This window comes from Mus pahari, chromosome 10, assembly GCF_900095145.1.
Source record: "Mus pahari chromosome 10, PAHARI_EIJ_v1.1, whole genome shotgun sequence".
NCBI lineage: Eukaryota > Metazoa > Chordata > Mammalia > Rodentia > Muridae > Mus > Mus pahari.
In genome coordinates this window covers 56,865,296-56,878,939 of record NC_034599.1, presented here as the reverse complement: position 1 = coordinate 56,878,939, position 13,644 = coordinate 56,865,296, and the positions used below count along the sequence as shown (strand labels likewise).

General features: G+C 46.6%; 2 protein-coding genes across 2 annotated transcripts in view; both read left to right on the top strand.

The window, feature by feature from the left end:
- Positions 1 to 2,068, top strand: part of Paqr5 (progestin and adipoQ receptor family member 5) — a 70,416-nt gene extending 68,348 nt beyond the window's left edge. Inside the window, exon 9 of the mRNA XM_021207800.2 lies at positions 1,351 to 2,068. Coding sequence (XP_021063459.1) covers positions 1,351 to 1,592 — 242 coding nt within the window. The 3' untranslated portion in view covers positions 1,593 to 2,068. The remainder of the gene's footprint in view (positions 1 to 1,350) is intronic.
- A 9,046-nt stretch (positions 2,069 to 11,114) lies between these two features.
- Kif23 (kinesin family member 23) overlaps positions 11,115 to 13,644 on the top strand; it is a 30,101-nt gene continuing 27,571 nt past the window's right edge. The window contains exons 1-2 of the mRNA XM_029543581.1: positions 11,115 to 11,234; positions 12,426 to 12,495. Of these exons, the coding sequence (XP_029399441.1) occupies positions 11,224 to 11,234; positions 12,426 to 12,495 (81 nt within the window). The 5' untranslated portion in view covers positions 11,115 to 11,223. The remainder of the gene's footprint in view (positions 11,235 to 12,425; positions 12,496 to 13,644) is intronic.

Sequence of the window (13,644 nt, the reverse complement as noted above, 5' to 3'; positions counted from 1 at the left end):
CACACACACACACACACACACACACACACACACACACACACACAGGGGTGGTACTTCCTAGATGGATTCTGAATCCAAACAAATCCATCACTAAGATCAGCTGCCGCGGGTATGCCTATTTATTGTCTGGCCAATCAGAGGCCTGCCTGGGCCTCTCCTGGGCTGCCATGTTGGACTGAGTTTGCCAGCCCCACTGTGACGTCGCAAGTCAGTACTGACTTCAACATCCAGGGACAGGGACGCCCCCTGCCGTGGCTTCACCTATTCTGAATATTTTTAAATTTAAAAATGGTATGTGTGTGGGGGGGAGTAGGTACATGTGTGCATGCATGTGCGTGGGGTGCATGTCTGTGTTGTGTGAGTGGTACATGTATGTGGGTGTGTGCATCTATGTGTGTGGGTGGGTGAGTGGTTGCATGTGTGTGGGTGTGTTTAGGTAGGTGGGTGGTTGCATGTGTGTGGGTGTGTGCAGGTGGGTGGGTGGTTGCATGTGTGTGGGTGTGTGTAGGTGGGTGGGTGGTTGCATGTGTGTGGGTGGGTGGGTGGTTGCATGTGTGTGGGTGTGTGCATGTGTGCTTGCAGTACATTTGCATTCTGAGGCTGGAGGAAGTTGTCAGGTATCCTGCTTTATCACTCTCTGCCTTGTTGCCTTAATATCTCACCAAACCTGGGGTTCAGCTGGCAAACTGCAAGCCCCAGCAATCCTCCTGTCTCCACCCTCCACAGCACTGGAATTAGCGGCATACACAACAATGCCTGACATTTCACACGAATGCTAGGGATTTGAACTCAGGTCTTCATATGTGCACAGCCAGCAATCTTACATACTGAGCCATCTCCCAAGTCCTTTCTAAGCACTTCTTACGAATGAAATTATAAAGCTGGTGTGGTTGTGTAACGTGTAACCCCAGCACTCTGGAGGTGGAGGCAAGGAGATCAGAAATTCAGAGTTATCATCAGCTACACAGTGTGTTGAAGTTGAGCCTGTGTAACATGAGACTCGGTCTCTCAAAATGCCAGAATCAGTGAGACCAAACAAAATCATACATGCGATCTCTTGGCTGGCTCCTTGCAGTCCCATGTTACCATCCATATCATAGCCTGTGTGTGTCCATATACTTCTTGACTGATGACTCCTTAGCACTTAATTTACATATATATGTGTATGTATGGGTGTGCATAAGCCATGACATTGCAGAGGTCAGAGGACAATAGTGGGAATGGATCTTCTCCTGAGGGTACCCTGTGGTGGCAGTCAGATCATTAGGCTTAGCAGCGGGAGTCTTCACCCACTGAGCTGTTTCTCTGGTTCTGACTGGTAATCTCATTGTCCTTTTCTGTTTGCTGTAGGCCACAGTCACCAGCTGTTTCACGTGTGTGTCATCCTGGCCACACACTTGCAGATGGAAGCCATCCTTCTGGACAAGACCCTGAGGAGGGAGTGGCTCCTGGCCACCTCCAGACCCTTCTCTTTGCCTCAGATAGCAGCGGCCATGCTTCTGTGCATCATCTTCAGCCTCAGCAACATTATTTATTTCTCAGCTGCTCTGTATCGGATCCCTGAGCCTGAATTACATGAAAAGGAAACGTGACTTCAGAACGTGCCAGGCTATGGTGTTAGCAGCTGGTGTGGTGCTGGCTTACAGTGGCCAAAAGCATTCGTAGCAACTGATGCCTTGACATTTTTTTTTTATGGGTTCATATTAAAAAAAAAAAAAAGGGATTTAATTGGGCAGAGTTCTCTACACATGCACAGATTCTGTATGTGTTCTGTAAAAGGAAGAATGTGGGCAGAAGCCCTGGATAAGGATAAATATTAAGTTTAAAACTTATTTAAAATGGGGTGTTTGGGGTCTGGAGGTGTAGCTCAGTTGGTAAATAGTTGTCTAGAATATTCAGAACCATGCTTTTGTTTTGTTCTTTATTTTGGGTTGTTGTTTGTTTATTTGAGACTGGATCCTACTGTGTAGCTCAGGATGTCCTGAAATTTACTATGTAGACCAGGCTGGCTTTGAACTCACAGAGATCTGTCTGCCTTTGCTTCTTGAGTGCCGGGATTAAAGGTGTGCGCCACTACCCTGATGCCCTGGTTTGGATCCTCAGCACAGCGGAACTTGGTCCTGTGGCTCATGTCTATAATTCCAGCACCAGGAAGCAGAATCAGAGGGTCAGAAGTTTAAACCTTCCTTGGATGCATGTGATTTTATCTCTAAAAAAATAGTTCTCAATTCTATTTCAACAATTATATTAAGCACACTAGATTTGCCCCGCCTCTCTAGATTTTGTATTGATGTTTAAAAACAGCAGAGGGTACATTTGATGAATTTTGTATAGCTAAGCTTTTCCCCCAGATGAGTGAGATGGTTCAGTGAGTTAAGAAGCTTGCTGCCAAGGCTGACAACAGGAGTTCGATCCCCAGAACCTGCTACAAAGTATTCTACAGCACAGATAAGATGTGATGGCCCCTGGAAGTTCAGTGATGCTATCCCATGTTAGAGCTCCCTGTCCCCTTTTCAGGCAATGGAGGAGCTGTCTTTGGAGATATCCCATGCCCGACATTGTGTTGGCATGCCAAGATGCTGCCAGACTTAGTATTTATGCAGAGGGTGTTGACCTCACCAGTGGGACAGTCAGATGTCCTGTCTTCAACCTTTCCTGTGACATAGAAACACACAGGTAGGTAAGCTTGTGACATGCATTTCCTGGGGTAAACTAGGGGTTCTGCTTTCTACATTAAATGCAGGAAATATGGGAAATTTAGACAGGCGCACTTCCCCAGAATTCCAGCACAGGAGGGCAGATGCTGAAGACATTTGTGGTGTCTTTCATTTACAACTTGATCAAAGTTCCAGCAACTTGCCATCTACATGTGTGTTCCTGTTTTCTCTCCAGAATCTTCTACTACTGATATTTTTTTTAACTGGTTAAATGAAAATGAAGTCCCATGGGTTAAACCCTAGACTGAAAAGTAAATAAAGCAGGGAGGCTTGAAGGCAAGGCTCTCAGACAGTTATACTGATTTTAAAATGCCAGCATCTTGTGCCCAGACGAAGCGTGGCCAGCCAGCCTCCTGCCTGCTGGGCCAGCCTCCTGCCTGCCAGCCTCCTGCCTGCTGGGCCAGCCTCACACTCGGGATCTGTGCCGTCCCTACCATGGCGGATGCCAATATGCCTTCTGAATGATAAGCCCAACTAAATCCCTGCTTAAAAAAATAAATAATAACAAGAAATCACAAAACAGAACAAGAACAGCAAAAACACAAAAGCCAACTCTGCTAAGGGCCATAGCCTTGTGCGACAATCCCTCCAGCCTTACACGGATCATACTTATGCAGGGACGTCAAACCATAGCCGCCCGTCCATCCTTGGGCCAACGTTACCTTGCTATTGATGCTTATAACCAAATACTGCTGTGTTCTTATACAACATGGCATCTTCCTCATTTTGTCTTAAAAATACCATCTTATAGGGCTGGTGAGATGGCTCAGCAGGTAAGAGCACCCGACTACTCTTCTGAAGGTCCTGAGTTCAAATCCCAGAGACCACATGGTGGTTCACAACCATCCGTAATGAGATCTGGCGACCTCTTCTGGAGTGTCTGAAGACAGCTACAGTGTACTTACATATATAATAAATAAATAAAAATCTTAAAAAAAAATACCATCTTATAGACTGGAGATGTCAAGATGTGCAAGCATCACGGTGAGTTCAGCCCCCACGTACACCATGGAAACCTAGGTGTGGCTGCAGGTACCTGTAACCACAGCATTGGGAACAAAGATAGGCAGGTGCTCGGAGCTCACTGGCCAGATATCCAAACAGTGGGGAACCAATGGAGTAGACATTCTGACATCAGCCTCTGGTCCTATGTGCATCAGCACGGATGGGTGCGTCCAGGCACACTCACCTTTGCCTAGACTCTGTGCACTTCATTTACCAGCAGCTATCACAGGTCTGTTCTGGATTGATTTGTTGTCTTTGGAGAAACTCTGTTATTTAGGTTCACGATACCAAACACGGCAATCCCTTGTTTGTTGCATTTGTAATTAAAGTTCAGTGTTTTACAGTGTTTTCAGGGAGTTCAGAAATGCTGATACGAAACAAATTTTAGCAGAGGCCCACCAGCCCCTGATCTGCACCAGGCAATGATTTTGGGGGGCTGTCCATCACAATGCTGGATATTCTTTGTTGACTCTGGAATATCCTCTGTCCCATAACACACCCTCCAGGATTCAGCAGCTCAGCCATGTCAATGACCTTGCCAGCAGCACATAACCTTACACTCTAATGACAAGGACCAATTATATTTTGGATGTGAGTGGTCAAGAAACAAGGTTTCATTATTTTAGTATCAGTTATTTCCCCTCTGGAAGGGAGAGTGAGTGATACAATTATATAGGCTGGTAAATTTCTGGTACATTAATTGCAACTGCATAACAGATTTTGTTCTTTAGCAATAATCTGACACTCTGAGTGGCATCTCTTATCTACTGCACATTCCCACAGCCCCAGTTTTATAGTGTGGGGGGAAGGTATAAAGTTGGGCCAGGCTTGTGGTTCAGTTGGTAGAGTTTTGGTCTGGCATGCATGAAGCCCTTGGCTTTGATATTAAGCAGTGCATAAACTGGGCATTGTATACATGCCTGTGATCCCAGCATTTGGGGGATGGGGACAGGAGGATCAGGCCAGATTCAGCTCCTCAGTGAGTCCAAAGTCAGTCTGAGATTCATTAGGTAATTACAGTGATCACTCTAGTTCAGTGGCCCTCAACTGGTGGGTCACAACCCCATTGCAGGTCAAATGACCCTTTTACAGGGGTTCCCCAAAACCACTGGAAAAACAATACCAAAAACAGTAGGTGCAGGGCTGACACTCTGAGATGTGAGGGGATCCTGCTAGGTCTGCCTGTGTGGACTACCGCTGGCTGGGCAGATAAGTAGGGAAAAAATGATAATCTCTGGCAAGGAAACAGACCTAGGGAGCTGGGAGAAAAGGTAGCCTAGAGGAATGCATGGCCACTCCGATAAGCTGACAGCTCTGTGGAGGCTTCAAAGGGCCACAGGAGCCAGACTGGCTGGTGAGTAGTGGGCAGACACTTTGTGCCTTGGGGCCAGCAAAGAAGGAGAGGAGTCAGGCCAGTCCTTCCAGGATTGTCCAACGCACTGTGGAAGACTGTGACAGTGAACCAGCAACCGATTCTTCTCCCGAAAGACAGCCCCAGGGCTTTCCTGAGCGGCTCTGTGAGTTGTGAAGTTGGGTAATTAAGCACCTCAGGCAAGCAGCTACCTGCTGCTATCTTGTCTAAGCATCTGCTTTCTAGAACTGGCTCTGCTTCAGCCTCCTCCAAGAGTAAAAGAAAAGGAGCTCAAAGACCTTAGGTCACCCTGTCTAAATGTCCAACTGTGTAAATGAACACATCGAGGCCTAAGTATGCTGACATATAAGATGCATGGAGGGAGAGGCACTGGATCCTGGGCTAGTCCGAAAAGTCCTCAGGTGATTCCCCCACCTGACACTGCTGGGAATGGAACCTGGGACCTTATGCATAAGCTTCACCCAGTACAAAACTTTAAACTCACTGCTCGATCTCCCATGAAAAGAGAGAACATGCCCTGGGAGTCACACTTGGGTCATCAGACTTGGGGTCAGGCATCCTTACTGGCTTTTCCAGCTCACTAGCTCCAACCCTACTTTTAAAAGAAAAAACAAAAACATAAATTTGGGTTCAGAAATATATTGGAAAATGCTAGAAACATTTCCAGTCCCTAGCCCCTTCTGCAGTAGTGGGAGATTTGCTCTCAACAGCTGGCTATCCAGGATGTATCTTCTAACTTGCTCAGCCCTTGAGGGTGGGGCGTGCTTCACTCTAAGTCATACCAGGGTGAGGAAGGATGTCATAACTTTTGCTGTGTCTCAGTTTCCTTCCGTCTGGAATAGTGTAATAGTCTAAGCAACTGGTTCTTAACTTGTGGGTTTTGACCCCTTTGGGGACATTGAACAACCCTCTCACAGGTTACCTAAGACCATTGGAAAACATATTTACAATATGATTCATAACAGTAGAATTCTGTAGTAAGTGGAATTCATAAAATTCCAGTTATGAAATATGAATGAAAATAATTTTATAGCTGGGGGTCAGCACAGCCTGAGGAGCTGTACTAAAGGGTCACAGCACTAGGAAGGTTGAGAGCCACTGATCCGCAGCCTAACCACTGGGATGGTTAGTTCTGCTCCCTGTGTATGGTGTACATTTGAAATGTGGCTTACACGTTTATATTTATTCCATGTGGGTTTATTATCCAGGCCCATCTACCTGATCTTGTTTCTGGAGTAGGTAGAAGAGTAGGTAGAAGATAAATACCTAAATAGAAACCGGGGAACCAGAGACAGTGTTTGCAAGGCAGATGATAAGCGGCCAGTCAGGGTGACTGCGTGACAGAATGGCCCTGTCTCTGTTTTATCTCCTCTCACACACCTGAGCTCCAGCAGCTGCTCTTCATTGGCATTTATAGGTTTTCCACAGCTGGACTTGCTTCTCTGGGTGTTTTAGTGACTTGTAGTTAACCATCACACTGTGTACCTGGAACAAAATATAGTTTTAAGCATCTATAGTGCCAGACCCCTTTCAATGATTTGCATAAGACCCTCTTGTCCAGAAATTAAAGGTATAATTTACCAGACCCACAATCCTACCCAGGAGAAAGAAAATGTGTGTGTATGTGTGTGTGAATACACTTTTATGCAAGTTATAACTTTCATAATTACCCAAATGAGGAACAAGTTAAATTCCTACCAGCTAAGGACTGGATGAACCTTCAAGTGTTCGTACAATGCAGTGCTGTTTGGAAATGACAAGGTACAAACTGCTGGTGCATGCAATGCAGGGATAAATTTCCTGCTGGATAGAAGAGACTGGAAAAGTCAACATCAGGGAAGAGAATCAGACAAGCAGTTGCCAAGGGATGCGGATGGGATGGGGATGGGGCGAGGTGCCGATGAGGAAGGGGCAGCATGGGATACATTGGTAAGATAGAAACTATGCCTCACATTTAATATTTTTTGTCTTTTTTTTTTTGACAGTCTATATAGTCCTGGGTGTTCTAGAACTTCCTATGTAGACTAGGCTAGCCTCAAATTCACAGAAATCTACCAGCCTCTGCGTGCTAAGTGCTGGGACAAACACGCCTAGCAGCTTGACTTGGTTTTGTTGTTTTTCTTTTTAGACAGTCTCCTGTAGCCAAGGCTGGCCCTGAACAGGCTTTTGAGCTAAGAATCAACATGGCCTTCTTGGCTCTGTCTGCCTCCACCTCCTAAGCACTCCGTTTATAGGCATGCTCCACCAAACCCAGTTAATATGGCTCCGGGGATCGAACTTTGTGAATGCTAGGCAAACAATCAAGCTCCATTGCCTGCTCCTCAATATGATTAAGACAAAAGATGTGTGTTTTAGCAGCTGGAGAGATGGTTCAGCAGTAAAAGCTTACTGCTCTTTGGCTTTTTGCTTGTTTGGTTTTGTTTGTTTTTTCGAGACAGGGTTTCTCTGTGTAGCCCTGGCCGTCCTGGAACTCACTATGTAGACCAGGCTAGCCTCAGACTCAGAAATCTGCCTGCCTCTGCCTCCCGAGTGCTGGGATTAAAGACAGAGGTTTAGTACCCAGCACCACATGATGGCTCATAACCATCTCTCTCGGGGATCCGATGCCCTCTCTGGCCTCTACAGGTACTGCACACACATGGTGTACAGCCATACAAACATTCATAAGATAAAATAAAATTTTAAAAGCCTTATTTTTATGTTTTAATTATATATAAACAACATGCCAGTATAAAATATGTGTCTTTCTAGGACATGCCTGGGAATAGAGGTACCCTTAGAGAACAGGAAGGGTGTTGGAGCCCCTGGAGCTGTTATTTGTAGGTGGTGGTTAGCAGCCCAAAGCAGGTGCTGGGAACAGAACTTGGGTCAACTAAAAGAGCAGTGATCACCCTTAGCCACTAAGCCATCAAATCTGACTTTCAAAAAAGCCTCCCAGCCTGGTGGTGATGGTACACACCTTAGATGCCAGCACTCAGGAGGCAGAGGCAAGCGGGTCTCTATGCGTTTGAGGCCAGGCTGGTTTACAGAGAGAATTCTGAGACAGCCAAGGCTAACAGAGGAAAGAAAAACCCAAACCAACACACACACACACACACACACACACACACACACACAACCCCACCACCATCACCAAAAGACAAACTAAACCAAAAAAGTCTCCCAGTTAAGGCTCACTTTACAAGATGGATCTGGTGGGATCCGGTGGGATCCGGTGCCCAACAGTGCTTGGGTGGCCAAGAGCCTAAGAGTGGATAGGATATGGGCCCAAGGGAAAACCAAATACTATTCTCTATTATTCTGCTAAGGGGACATGCCCCAGTCAGCCCCAGAGACACTTCCTCTTGCAGTAGATGGGAACTAACACGGAGACCCACCCCTGGATAACATGCGGAGAGCGAGAGGTTTTAGAACATTTAGTCTTAAATGGGATGTCTTCAACTCCTCCCTTCCAGGCTGAGGGGGATGTGTAGATGAGAAAGCTTGAAAGAGCCCAGAGTGTGTGATGACTCCAGTCTTCCAGGCACAACAGGGCTGGCACACATAGGGACTCACAGGGACCTTTGCAGGGGCACAAGCCTGCTGGGTACCAGTGCTGAGGGAGGGAGGGCTCTCACCTCTAGCCAAGAGGCTATCTGTCCTGGATACACGCTTGCAAAGGAAATGTTAGTTTCTCCAATGGAGTCTTCACTGTGTATACAAATCACACTTATGGGCAGGCCCCACATACCCAGCAGTAGCCAACACAAAACAATGGTATTTTTGTAGACTTTTTGCTTCATTTTGCTTTGTTAAGGCATATTGGGCTTTTGTGTGTTATTTTTTGTTTTATTGGGCTTTGGTATGTATATGATGGTCTCTAGTTTGTGTTTTTGTGGATTTGTGTGTGGTGTGTGTGAGTGTGTGTGTGTTCTTTCCTCTTTCTCTCTTTTTTGTCTTTGTCTTTTTTTTTTTTTTAAGAAAAAAAAGGGCATGGAGGTGGGTGGAGCGTTCATGAGGATCTGGGAAGAGTTGTGGGAGGGGAAAAGCATAATCGCGATATACTGCATAAAAATATTTCTTCTTTAAAAAAGAAAAGTCTCCCAGATACACTTTATCTTCTTTTCCATACTTGTTCTGTTCTACATCAATAATTCTAGAGAGAAGTGCAGATCTTTCAGGGCTGTAGTGATTGTACTTTTAAGAAAACAAATGAGCAAAGAGCCTTACTATGGATGGATAGGAACAAGAGAGAGAAAAACCAGCATGAGTCAAAGCTACAGATGGAGCATGGGAGAGCCCCTCCAGTGTCCTTCAGTGAGAGCCTCCATCGCTTTCAACGCTTAGGGCCATGCCCTTAGTGGTAGGCGCCGAGCATGCAACAGTGCCATCTAGCGAGGCTGAGGGGGATACGCTGGGAGAGGAATCAGTAAAAGGGCTGGGCACTGCGCGGGGTGATGCTGAAATCAAAGATGCAGTGAGGGGTGAGGCATTCTCTAAGATTTATTTATTTATTATATGTAAGTACACTGCAGCTGTCTTCAGACAGCTCCAGAAGAGGGCGTCAGATCTTGTTATGGATGGTTATGAGCCACCATGTGGTTGCTGGGATTTGAACTCTGGACCTTCGGAGAGCAGTCGGAAGAGCAGACGGGTGCTCTTACCCACTGAGCCATCTCACCAGCCCCAAGGTGAGGTATTCTCAGAGGAAAGGAAGACTGAGAGACAGCAGAGAGACTCGAGTGTGGGGGCAGAAACATTCCAAGCATGTGCGTTGGGCTTGGGACAGGTGAGAGGTGACGCAATTGAACAGGAAGACTAGCCTCAGGGACCCACTGAGGGTCTCGAGCAAAGGGCGATGACCCACCCTAGGGCTCTCCCAGACCTGTGATTTAGAGGTGAGAGTGCGGTCAAATGGATGGGTTTTGGAAGTGGATGGTGGCAAAGCCTGGTAGCTTTCTACCTGCTTCTGAAAATTGATCCGACCCATCCAAGGATGCATTTTCAGGGTTATTCATCGAAGCCGTTTGCAACAGTAAATACTGGAAAGACTAATGTCCAGTAATATGGACATTAAACTATGGGTATTAAACTGGCTATCCTTAGTGCTGGCTCTAAAGGAAGTTCTGAGTGGAGCTTGAGTCACAGAAGGCAGGTGTGGCTACATCCCTGGGGAATCGTCGGCATGGGGGCAGGGATTAAATGAGATAGAATCAACTTGTGGAAGGCAAAGGGTAGATTCTGGTGGTTGCACAAGGGCAGTGGGTAGATTTTATTCATCTCTGTATATCCAGGAAATATCAAAATCAAGAATTTGAAGGTTAAGGATGTGTAGCTTAGTGGTAATCACTTTTGCCTAACATTGTGAGGCTCTAGGTTTGATCCCCAGCACCATGAAATACACACACACACATACACACACACACAGAGAGAGAGAGAGAGAGAGAGAGAGAGAGAGAGAGAGAGAGAGAGAGAGAGAGAACTGGAGAACCCGGAGAACGGAACTTACAACAGGTCGTCTGCAAGTTGGTATTGTCTTCAAGATCATTTTTGGGGGCTACACCTGTAAGTGTGAGGCCAGCCTGGGATACAAGAGACTCTTGCCTCAAAATAAATATCAAAAGTAAGATAAAATGTAAACGTAGAACTAGGAGTAAAGGTAAAAATGAAATATAAAATACAATAAAATGAATAAGATGATGTGGTAACCAGCCGGCCAGCCTGAGAGTGGAACACGCCCGACCAAGGCTTTACTTCCTTAGAGGTTCTCTGGACAAAGACAGGGAGACCTCAGTTTCTGCGTCAGAACGGAAGCGCGGAAGGGCCGGGATTTCCCTTCAGGTTTTTCTCCAGCACTGCCCTCCGCAGCCTCCGCTGGCGCCCTTGGGTTGCCAAGGAGACGAGCGCCCCTGCTGGCCGTGCCAGCGCTCCCCGAGGCCCCGCCCCTTCGCCGCAGGCGGCCGCTGATTGGCCTGTTTGAAATGCGCCGGGCGGGCGCACACTTGGGCTTGCAGCGTCGCCGCCGGGCTCTCCTCAGATTGAGTCCTGGTCCCCGCGGCCGCAGTTTGCACGGCTTAGTTCCCGCCAGCTTTGCTCCGGTCGGAGCCCGACGTCCCGCGCGCGCGTCCCGATAGCACGGAGCCTGCGGTCATGAAGTCAGCGTGAGTACTGGTGGGAGGACTGCGTGGGGATCGCCGCCCTCCTCACGCTGAGACTGGGGGCTGCCCGGGAGCTGAGTCGGGACGTGTAGGCCGAAGCTCCGCACCGCAGAGTTCTGGTGGCTGGCGACTCCGGTGTGCGGGCGCCCTCCCAGCCCTCGAAGGCTGCCTCCGAATCCGGGGCTGTCTGCCACCACCTCCTCGGGTTGCCATCCTTCGGGCTGCCCATCCCTCCCCAGCTTCCTTCCTCCCGGCCCGCTGTGCAGGTGGCAGGTCTGGGGACCCCGGGCGGCGCGCAGCCGGGGTGCGCGCTGGCACTTGGAGGAGTTGTGTCTCCACAGCTCCGACGGCATCCCTTCCCTAGTTCTAGCCTTGAGGTCAGGGTCCTTCTGCAGCCCGGCCACCTTGCGCTATCTTTGTCCCCAGGCCATCCCACACGCCTACTCTATCTCCCACGCCCACATTCCTCAGTATTCCTAGACTCTTCAGGAGAGCCACATCCTGGTTACACTTTTACTGCGAAGGAGGGCTGGCTTTAGAAATCGTTGCTTTCACACACACACAAAAAAAACGGAACTTTTTTTAAATGAGGAAACGTCAGTCTTTATATTTACTTAAGGATACCTACCCTAGTATATCGCCCAACTCTGGTTTGCTTCTATTTTACGTGTGACTATTGAGAAAAGTATTTTAATAATCTACAGTCTAGACGACTCTTTTGATTTAATTTGTGTTAATTATTCTTGTAGCCTATACACGAGAAAGAAAGCAAGTTAAATGAGAATGTTGAAATAAGTCAAAAGAATTTTTATATTGTTTACTTAAAATAGCAAGACATTTCAGCGTTGTGAATAATCTACTCTTCCTACCCAGCATGAGCAAATCTCTGAATTTGCTCTCCAACATTAGAAAAAAAAAAAGAAAGAAATCAAACAAAGGTTCCCCTGGGTACTTCTGGTATCAAAAGTGTATTTTCCCAATCGAAATTTTAATGAGTTAGATTACATATACCACATTTCTCGAATACAGTTTATTGTTGTTTATATTCATGTTATTTGCTGTGCAGTATTTTGGGATTGCTAGGAAATGATTTTTTTAAGCCTTAGGAAGTTCATTGTTAGAATTTGTGATGTCTTCTATGTTAGTGTTGAATTGAAATTTATGGGTTTTTTTCTTTTTTTTCCTTTTAACCAGGAAGGTTAAGACGGTCAGAAAACCTGTAATAAAAAAAGGATCTCAGACAAACCTTAAAGATCCAGTGGGGGTAAGGTGTGTGTGTGTGTGTGTGTGTGTGTGTGTGTGTGTGTGTGTTTCTTTAGTCCATTTCTGTCTTGTGAGTGCTTGGAAGGGGGAAAGCAATATGAAAGTCGGGTTAAAGAGCACACAGTAAAATCGATGCACCGAACTGTATAAAGCTGGCTTTAGCTGGGATGTTTGCTTTCTCTAAAGGAACTCTTTAGTTGTGGACTGCAAACCTACTATCACTAATTAGACTTGAAAGGTTAAATGGTCTCTCCCACCAGGTTCTACTCTTTGGGATGGGGTGGGGACGGGGACTTTTTCCCTCAGGTCTTAGCCCTCTCCCACCTGTGTGTGGTAACTGACACGTTCTCAAGGAGAACCCAGTACTCAAAGTTCATAGAGACTAGTGCAGAATAACTCAATTTAATTAATACCTCTTCCTGAAAAGGGGAAGTTTTTGAATACCACCCCCTTCCCGCCCCCACTGCAGAGGGTCTCTGGCTCCCAACTGTACCACCTGCTGTGAGCACAGCTGCACAGGGTTACCCCAAAATGAGCTCCTCTACCCTCCAGGTGTGATTACAAAGTGTGCTGCCACGCCCATCTGAGCTGGCTGTTTGAAATGACACCCAACTCTAAAGAATTTAATGGCTTTTTCAGCTATTCAGAGAGATTTTTTATGTTGTTAAAATTTTATTTGTGCACAACAGTGAAGAGATTACGGTACAGTTTAAATTTTAGCCTAAATTTATTTTTATTTAATGCATCTTTGCGTTTGACCATTCTGAGCTGTAGATTTGTTTTTCGTGACTCTGGAATTTATGTTTTGTGTTGAAGAGCAGGTATTTGTAGATGAATAAACAACTTAAATGGAAAGTCTAGTGAGTGCTGAACATTCACAGAGGTGTGTGCCTACAGTCCCAGCATCCTGTAGAATAGCAGGCAGATTGCTGAGCGCCCCAGTCTACCTTGGCCTACAGACTGAGAACTTGTGTCTCAACAAATGAAATAAACAGAAAAGCCAAAAAGAAAAATCAGGCAAAAAGTCAACCTTTCGGGGCGTGGTAGTGCACGCCTTTAATCCCAGCACTTGGGAGGCAGAGGCAGGAGGATTTCTGAGTTCGAGGCCAGCCTGGTCTACAAAGTGAGTTCCAGGTCAGCCAGGGCTATA